This window comes from Callionymus lyra, chromosome 8 (assembly GCF_982586985.1).
Source record: "Callionymus lyra chromosome 8, fCalLyr1.hap1.1, whole genome shotgun sequence".
In the NCBI taxonomy this organism is placed as follows: domain Eukaryota; kingdom Metazoa; phylum Chordata; class Actinopteri; order Syngnathiformes; family Callionymidae; genus Callionymus; species Callionymus lyra.
The window spans coordinates 27545884-27555918 of NC_141825.1; the positions used below are offsets into that span (position 1 = coordinate 27545884).

General features: G+C 39.3%; 1 protein-coding gene across 1 annotated transcript; it reads left to right on the forward strand.

The window, feature by feature from the left end:
• Positions 1 to 269: 269 nt before the first annotated feature.
• Positions 270 to 9045, forward strand: LOC148074475 (protein FAM3C-like). The gene is made up of 8 exons (XM_087797952.1): positions 270 to 527; positions 3855 to 3935; positions 5166 to 5346; positions 6012 to 6070; positions 6131 to 6181; positions 6252 to 6336; positions 7248 to 7374; positions 7445 to 9045. The coding sequence occupies exons 1-8, from the start codon at positions 506 to 508 to the stop codon at positions 7529 to 7531; spliced, it is 693 nt and encodes a 230-aa protein (XP_087654078.1). The 5' UTR covers positions 270 to 505; the 3' UTR covers positions 7532 to 9045.
• Positions 9046 to 10035: the final 990 nt, after the last annotated feature.

Sequence of the window (10035 nt, forward strand, 5' to 3'; positions counted from 1 at the left end):
GTATTAGTAGTAGAAGTATCAGGTATCAGGCGTCACAGGTTAAGTGCAACATAGTTGAAAAAACATTCACATTTTAAAGTTTATTTTCAATAAAAGTTTAAAGTCTGAGTCACAGACTCTTGTGTTTCATAAAAACCGTCGACATTGAAATTGTGAATAATAAGCGGTTATAAAAAACCTGGAGGAACTTGTTTCAGACAAGATTCTTGAGGCGAACTGAGCGAACTGGATTATCTAGGAAGGGGGCGGGGCCAGGTGAGCGGGGCCAGGTGAGCGGCGCAGGTGAGCGTCTCGCTTCCTGCTCCTGCGCACCTGCACCTGCACCTGCCTCCACTGACTGTTCTACCCGAGCCTGTCTGGACACTTTCATGAGAGAAACTTCTCTGGAGGGAGTAACAACGTATGGCCTCGTTTAGGTTCGTCCTCTGACGTCACCACTGCTGTTTAGTGAACACACGTCCAGTGACGTCATCAGGGTCGTGCTCGTCCGCGTTCAAGAGACAGAATGAGACGTTCAAGGTGTCAAAGTAAGTTGTTAAGTTATTGTTGGAGACATTGAAACATAGTTTGTTAGTGAAGATCGAATCATTGTTTGTTTGTGTACAAATATGACTTACTTATGTACTTACTTATGTACTTACTTATGTACTTACTCATGTACTTACTTATGTACTTACTTACCTTGAGGTTCTGGTTAAAGAGTCCAATATGTCAAGATTCCTGTTTTTGTCACTTTCATCGTAACATAATATTTCCCAATAGCTGGTCCAGTGTCTATAGATGGACGGTTTAAAAAGACACTAATACATTATTCAGAGCAGTAATTAATTAATGATATATTAAAAACTAATTCTGCATTTAGATATAAAATGTCTTTTTTTTAAAATCTTATTTCTTACTATGAATTAAAAACTACAGCTTCTGTTGACAGTACCTTTTAAAAATCAGCAATATTTTCTAGAGTCTTAATAAAAAATATCTTTCAACTTTTCACTCATTAACTTTTCCTTCAGTTTCTTCTATGAAAACGATACCATGTATCTTAACTAGAACTAGTGACTAACAACTTAACGATAGTGACGTCATATGATATGAGTTTCATATTTTGACTGGAAGGGTCTTCAGACAAACGTCAGGATGAGGATCAGCTCTTCTGAGTCTGAGACCATGTTGATTTGTAATATCTGCTCCAGGTGACTCTTATCTCTGGACTGCATGAGCGTGAGAAGCTCAGCATCCAGGAAAAGAACGTCTGCTCGTCTATGAGTCGTTTGAGGCGACAAGACATGTTTTCAGGTTTTTGATTAGAATATAATTCATAAAGCGACACATTTGGCATAAAGATTTGTCTTTTCATTTTCAGTTGAAAATCAACTTATTGTACTACTACCACTACTACTTCTGATACTACTAGTGTGTTTTTACTTCCCCTTTCACTAGTGCTTTGACTACTATTAATATGTATTCATCAATTACTACTTGTATTACTTCAACTCCTACTACTGGTATTACTTCTGTGTGTCAACTTCACCGTAGTTTACTTCCCAAATATCTGTAATAATAATGACAATAATTATTTGATTTACGGTGTTTTATATCCCAAACTTCACTCATTTTCTACTGGCCATCATGTTGACTAAGGGTTGGAATTATTTTCAGAATAATCCCGAGTTTTAGGCTAAAATGTATGTTCATTTTAATGTAGTGACTGATGCTCGGTTTTCTTTATCTTCGTCCAATAAGACTCTTGGAAACATCCAAATGGTGCTTGTCTGGGACGTTTTTAATTGAAGCCTCGACATGAGGTCTATTTTTAAACTTGTTTGTAGCAGAAGTTTAAAGAATAACAAGCAAAGTTCTCGGTAAATATCACTTCTAGTGTAGACGGTAGACAAGTTTAATTTTGGGTGAATTGCTGGGATCTGTTTTTCCTTATTAACTATCGTCTTACTTCAACTGTAAAGTGTCTTGAGATAACTTTGTTTTGATAAGACACTTTAAATAAAATTGAATTGAACAGTTCATAATAGTTAACATGATCTGGATCTTATAATCCATGCGTTTGTGTCGTTGACACTATTGTATCAGTTTATTTAGTGTCTAAACCAGAAGGATGTGTCTCGCCTGCAGTTCATACTAAACTCTGCAGCCAGAATTCTGAGCCGCTCTAGTAGAAGAACTCACATTTCTCCTTCAAACTCTTCACTGGCTGCTCTAGTAGAAGAACTCACATTTCTCCTTCAAACTCTTCACTGGCTGCTCTAGTAGAAGAACTCACATTTCTCCTTCAAACTCTTCACTGGCTGCTCTAGTAGAAGAACTCACATTTCTCCTTCAAACTCTTCACTGGCCGCTCTAGTAGAAGAACTCACATTTCTCCTTCAAACTCTTCACTGGCTGCTCTAGTAGAAGAACTCACATTTCTCCTTCAAACTCTTCACTGGCCGCTCTAGTAGAAGAACTCACATTTCTCCTTCAAACTCTTCACTGGCTGCTCTAGTAGAAGAACTCACATTTCTCCTTCAAACTCTTCACTGGCTGCTCTAGTAGAAGAACTCACATTTCTCCTTCAAACTCTTCACTGGCCGCTCTAGTAGAAGAACTCACATTTCTCCTTCAAACTCTTCACTGGCTGCTCTAGTAGAAGAACTCACATTTCTCCTTCAAACTCTTCACTGGCTGACAGTTTCTTTCAGGATCATCTTTAAATTCTGGTTCTTACTTTCAGATCTATTCATGGTCAGACCTTCCATCAGTGATCTGATCCAGACTTACACCCCAGCTCGGGCTCTGAGGTCTGTGGATCAGAATCTACTGATGGTTCCTGAACTTCTGGACCAGAGGAGAGAAATCATTTTTGTTTTGATTGGTAAAGTCCTTGACCCTGGTCTAGAAAAGTGCTCTACAAATATTACTGACTAATTTACTTACAAGGGCATCTAACTAGGTGTCTAATGGACGCCTGCCCTGTGAGGTCATCAGGTCAAGTCTGAGGATGCCCCGGGGCAGACCCATGACATGCTGCAGTTTACCACAGTGTTAATGTGTTAACGAACAAGTGAGATTTCTGCATAATTAAGTCATGAAACTCACAATCTTGAACATATGTTACTAAGAGCGACAGCAGAGATCGACCGACACTCTCACTGAACCAGTTCAGGTCACATGTTAAACTTTTACGCTATAATTACCTTGACTTTTCAGCAACATTCTTAAATAGCGACATTTTAAATGTCACATTCCATAAAATAAAGGGTTGGAATCTACTTCGTTGTTGTTGTTCACTCTGTTAGATAAAAAATTATATATATTTAAACGTCTGTTTGTCTGCACTTTCACACCTTGGGTCGTAGATCAAAAGAACGAAGCGGGACACATCTGTGAGGGGGGGGGGGGCTAGGAGACAGGAACCCCCACCCAAGAACATTTGAATGATTAGAAAAGGAAGCAAATTAGGAAGGAATCTCCACAGGGGATCGTGGCACAGGAAGCTTGAAGGATGATAAGGGGAGAACCTCTCGGCCCGGAAATTTGCCTTAAATATCGCGATGTTTCTACAGTTTCGAGACCGTTTCTCCCGGGACTATTGAATTGTAAAGTCGGGCAGAAAGCGCGACCGATCGATCGTAAAGCTTGTATTTTGTTTGACTTGAAGCGGCGAATAAACGACCCGTGACACTCTGCAGTGACCTTTTCTCTCCACGAAGCGAAGTATCAAGACCCGGAAGTGACGGCGTGTTGGAGCGACCGGAACGGACTCCTGTTCTGACCGTTTTGACTCACAAACAAAACTGCAACTCATCAGCGTCACTCAGATAATGTTTCATGAAGGAAAAAAACATTTATCTCTGCAGAACTCTCGCTCTGGTGTTTGATATTCGCGTGCCTGGTGGTCGCCGTCCTGCTCATCCTGGACAAACTGGACAACATTAGAGGTACGAAGCCGAAACCTTGAGTGGACGACACGTTCTTGACCCGTTGACACGTTCTTGACCCGTTGACTCGTTCTTGACCCGTTGACACGTTCTTGACCCGTTGAAACGTTCTTGACCCGTTGACACGTTCTTGACCCGTTGACACGTTCTTGACCCGTTGAAACGTTCTTGACCCGTTGACACGTTCTTGACCCGTTGAAACGTTCTTGACCCGTTCTTGACCCGTTGACTCGTTCTTGACCCGTTGACTCGTTCTTGACCCGTTGACACGTTCTTGACCCGTTCTTGACCCGTTGACCCGTTCTTGACCCGTTGACACGTTCTTGACCCGTGGACACGTTCTTGACCCGTTGACTCGTTCTTGACCCGTTGAAACGTTCTTGACCCGTTGACAGGTTCTTGACACGTTCTTGACCCGTTGACACGTTCTTGACCCGTTGACACGTTCTCGACCCGTTGACTCGTTCTCGACCCGTTGACTCGTTCTCGACCCGTTGACTCGTTCTCGACCCGTTGACTCGTTCTCGACCCGTTGACTCGTTCTCGACCCGTTGAAACGTTCTCGACCCGTTGAAACGTTCTTGACCCGTTGACACGTTCTTGACCCGTTGACACGTTCTTGACCCGTTGACACGTTCTTGACCCGTTGAAACGTTCTTGACCCGTTGACACGTTCTTGACCCGTTGAAACGTTCTTGACCCGTTCTTGACCCGTTCTTGACCCGTTGACTCGTTCTTGACCCGTTGACACGTTCTTGACCCGTTCTTGACCCGTTGACCCGTTCTTGACCCGTTGACACGTTCTTGACCCGTGGACACGTTCTTGACCCGTTGACTCGTTCTTGACCCGTTGAAACGTTCTTGACCCGTTGACAGGTTCTTGACACGTTCTTGACCCGTTGACACGTTCTCGACCCGTTGACTCGTTCTCGACCCGTTGACTCGTTCTCGACCCGTTGACTCGTTCTCGACCCGTTGACTCGTTCTCGACCCGTTGAAACGTTCTCGACCCGTTGAAACGTTCTCGACCCGTTGAAACGTTCTCGACCCGTTCACACGTTCTTGACCCGTTCTTGACCCGTTGAAACGTTCTTGACCCGTTGACACGTTCTTGACCCGTTGACACGTTCTTGACCCGTTGACACGTTCTTGACCCATTGACACGTTCTTGACCCGTTGACACGTTCTTGACCCTTTGACACGTTCTTGACCCGTTGACGTGTTCCATAGAGCTGAGGCCAGAAGATCTTCTCATGCCGCTGGTCAGGAAGCGCAGCAACGGAACCAAACCAGACCAGGCAGCAGGTCCTTGTGGTCTGAGGCCGGTCTGTCCGGAGCATCATCTGGGTTTCTTTATCCGCAGCGGCGCCGCTAACGCTGTCCCGCCGAAGATCTGCGTCGACAACCAACTGTAAGAAAGTAGAGCAATTAGAATTTATCAAGGGCCACATTAGATTCTGTGACTGTTGTTAGGGGCCGTCAAGAAAAGACAAAAAATCCCTAAAATAATTAACTTCAAAAAAATGTTTTGAGGGATTAATATATTCACAAAAAAATGACACAAAAAGGAGGGAAATGTGTGAAAATGTAAATTAATAATAAATACAAAATACTTTTCCTGATTCACTCACTCCAGCAAATTGTCGTTTTATTTAGTTTGAGTAAAAAATATATATATCAAAATAAATAAATGACTTCTGATTCAACTTTTGTCAAAGAATGGAGCTATTTTACGCATAAATACACATTTTGTCATTGATACTTTCGGACATTTCATTGTACGTATGCAAATGAAGTGGGCGGGTCGAACATCAGTCTAAGGCAGTGATTGGTTAAACAGGCGAAACAAACTAAAGCAATCAATGCATCTCATGTCCATGAGACTGAACTTTTATTCTTGTATAGATCAGTTTTTTTCAAAACATTTCTTCATATAACTTAAAAAAAAATGTTTTGAGGGATTAATATATACACAAAAAGGAGGGAAGTGTAAATGTAAATTAATAATAAATACAAAATACATTTGTTAAAGCATTTGAACCATTTATACGAGATCATACTTTGACATCGCTTCAGGGTTCTGGGCGGGAGTCTGAACAACGCCGGCCCAGGAATCAATATAGTGGTTCTCAACGGTGAGTCTGAGCCAACGTTTATTTTTCAATAAAGTTGTGACATGATGGAGTCGTTGACAGGACGCGACGGGCGGCTGATCACGACGGATCACTTCAACATGTACAGCGGTGGTACGTCTGAGGTCACGAGGTCACTGATGCAAGGTCAGACAAGGTCGTGACCAACTGTGTGTGTGTGCAGATGTGAACCCGCTGATCAAGCTGCTGAAGAAGCTGGAGCAAGGATCTGCGGTTCTGATCGCGTCCTTCGACGACCCGTCCACCAAGTCAGTGCATTTTGAGAACTTTATCTGTTATCATTGCATGCAAATAACCCACTACATTCTCTTTGTCTATCTTTTCTGTCCTACTAACATTGTTTTGTCCTCTGATGAAAACGGTTTGCTATCAGCCCGTTATGTTGTGTTTTACTGGCTATATTGTGTTGTTACTAACTTACCCGTGTCCACCGGCCTACTAGCTCATTGTTTTGTGTCTTTCGAGGACAGAAGATGTAACTTAGGGTTATTAATGAACTTTTTTTTAAACTAATGTCATCTTTTCCTGATTCACTCACTCAAGCAAATTGTCGTTTTATATATAGTTTGAGTAAAAATCATGGATGAAACTATGAAGGACGATAAAGACTTATTTGTAAATAAATGTACAAATACGTAACAAAATTGAATAAATAAATGTGTGGAGATGTATATATACTGTGTATATATATAATGTCAAGATAAATAAATGACTCCTGATTAAATTTTTGTCAAAGAATGGAGCTATTTTACGCATGAATACACATTTTGTCATTAAGTGGGCGGGTCAAACATCAGTCTACGGCAGTGATTGGTTAAGCAGGCGAAACAAATGCATCTCATGTGCATACGACTGATTTTTGTTTAACAACCACGACCCTAATGAATAGTACAATTAAAACGGCAGAGTATGGGTGGTTTTGGTCAACAAGATTTCATCTCCAGAATCAAGTGATTTAAGTGGGCGGGGCTTAAACTCAAACAGAGAGAGAGAGAGAGACGCTTAAATCAATACATTAGCTGCTCTTTAACCATGTATACTATGATAAACATTGACTTTATCACTGAGCCATGTTTCTCTCTCCAGTGTGTGCTTGTTAACCTTTATCATGGACTGCAGCTGTCAATCAATCCTTACACGACACACATGTTCACTACAGACTAACCGATGAGGCGAGGAAGCTGTTCAGCGACATGGGAAGTTCACACATCAATTCCCTGAAGTTTCGAGACAACTGGATATTCGTGGGGGGGAAGGGAGCCGTGAGAAAGAGCCTCTTCGAGAAGGTGGGGATCCTTGAATATGGAACACAAATGATTCGACTTCCTAACGACGATTGTGTTTCTGTTCACGCAGCACATCAAGAACGACAATAACGTCAACAAGTACCACCGGTGGCCCGAGCTCATCGAGATGGACGGATGTTTCCCCAAATACCTTTAATGAGGCTTTGTCTGTTTTTGAAATGTTTTGATAATGTATATTTTCATGTGGGCCTGTGAGGAGATGGACTTTGATTTAATGGGGTTGAAAGAAGAATGTAGATATTTTAAAAACGTGTTTATTATATACTGCTTAAATATTGATTTACATCCAGTGGACATCAGAATCCACATTTTTTTCAAGTATGACCCAATTAAACAATTGAATTGTCCTCTTGAATTATAAAGAACAAGGAAGAAGACATTTTGAGAATTAAAAAATAAACTTCAGCATATCAGTAAAATAACAGATAGAAAGTTGCCACTGTTAATATTTACATGAGACCAATGGAAGTATCTTACGATATCTTAGGAGTTTCAGATGGACAGACATGTCTTCCACTGTCGAGGTGAAGGATGTATGGTGTTTTATTTGTGTATTTGTCGAGCGTGTAGTTATAAACGTTGAGCTCCTGAGAATATGTTTTGCATGTAAGTGACAGTTTGATTTTTCATTTTTACTCCAGCAAAAAAGAAAGTGCTTTAAACAAACAAAAATCCATTTCACGTTCAATAAATCTCACTTTGTGTAGCTTCGACTGCTGTAATAGTGATCGACTCCATCTTTACCATCAACTTCTACTCAGAGCTTCATTCGTGCCAATGAACCGACCAATCACAGAGGCCGGAGAAAGCTTGTTCACACGCTCAACAAATAGACACAAATTAAACGCCATAAAGAAGGAGCCGAGTATTTCCACTCTTCTACCTCAACTGTAGCCATCAAATATACAAGCAGCTTAAGTGAAGGGTGTGTTTATTCACTCAGGTGGTAGAGACTCTGCTGAGGGATCAATAAAGTTTTACCTTACCTTACCTTAGAGACTCAAAGTAGTAGAACTGATCGTGTCACTATGACAAGGGAGCAGCTTGTTATTCCCCTGATGGAAGATCAGAAGGAGTTTTCAGGAAAGTCTTGGTTTATTTCTGAAGGAACAAACCTTACAACAGCCAAATACATTTGAAGGAAAATACAGGTTACATCTTTGATTTATAATAATACATGTTGTTCTCCTCTAGCAGTGCAAGACTAATTCAAGAAATGTATAAAGAAACTTTCTTTTTACAATTGTTTTGTCTGTGATTGGATGATAATGATTTTTGTAATCCTGCACAAAAGCAAAACATATATTGCAGAGAAGATGAAAACATTCTCACCTAAATATAAAATAACATATGATTTTAAATCATAATTATTTTCAATCCAAGAGATTTACACAAAACTAAATCTAGTTTTCGGGGAGTGGTCGCTTCTATCCGTGATGTCCTTGAAAGTTACTTGATGTGAGAGGTTTGAACAAATCATTAACTGTGACTCAATTGTTGGTCAATGTTTTATTAACTGTGGGACCATATATGTTGTTTCTCTTTCCAGGAAAATGTCAAATACAGTGTTTTGCATTATGAGAGAACATGGTTACTGTATGTTTAAATGGTTTTGTGATCTTATCTAGACGTAATAAAAAATGTTTTTATCAACAATTAATGTTGTCTTTTTTACTAAATGGCCAACATTGTTATTTGTTATCTTTCACATTATATTGAATGTCTCTACGATCGTTTAATTACTGTAACACTACTGTCTTTCAAAATGCAAGATGATTACAATTACTTATGAAAATATACAGCAAATAATAAACATGATACATTTGAACTGTTAAAACTTGTGGAAGGTTGAAGAATAACAAAACTAATTCCTACAGACGACAATGTTTATGGAAGCTAATTTAATTTATTTTCTGTTTCATTTAGTAATGTTATTAATTGGTCAACTAAGGTTTTCTCGATAATATTTAATGCAATATCAATAATAATTCATCCTCCCAAACTAATCTTGCTGGATTTAACCAAAGTAAATAGATCCAAACATTTTAATCTTGATACATGATCATTTCTTTGATCCATGTTCTTTATCTTTAGACTTAGATTGTATCATCTTGTTCTTTCTCTGCATTTTATTTAGATTCTTTATGAAAAATTGCATTATATTCTGTGGATAATTTGGAAAAAAACAATCAATAAAGTTCTACCTAATACCCAACACTTTTGTTATTTGACGAATCTGCGGATCATGTTGGCGAATTATTTAAGTTATATTTCGTTCTAACATTAAAAATATATTCGAGCCCAAATGCAGCTATTACTAAATGATTTAATTATTAGTTTTGTTCATAATTTTACGTCACATTTATTATGTCATTATATTCCACAATTAGAACTTCTTGTCATTTTACTAAACTAAGTATTGCTGCTAGTCTGACACTTTTTCTTTTTTTAATTGACGAATCTGCAGGACATGTTGTTAAATATATTAAGTTATAGTTCGTTCCAACATTAAAAACATATTCGAACTCAAACGCAGATATTACTAAATTATTTAATAATTAGTTTTGCTCATAATTTAACGTCACATATATTATGTTATTATATTCTACACTTAATTTTATCAAGACCTTCTTGTCATTT

Excerpts from the sequence above, each read along its gene's own strand:
- LOC148074475 (XM_087797952.1), top strand. The coding sequence starts at position 506 with ATGAGACGTTCAAGGTGTCAAA. Across the intron at positions 6,182-6,251 it reads CTTCAACATGTACAGCGGTG|ATGTGAACCCGCTGATCAAG; the intron begins GTACGTCTGAGG and ends GTGTGTGTGCAG. Across the intron at positions 7,375-7,444 it reads GAAAGAGCCTCTTCGAGAAG|CACATCAAGAACGACAATAA; the intron begins GTGGGGATCCTT and ends CTGTTCACGCAG.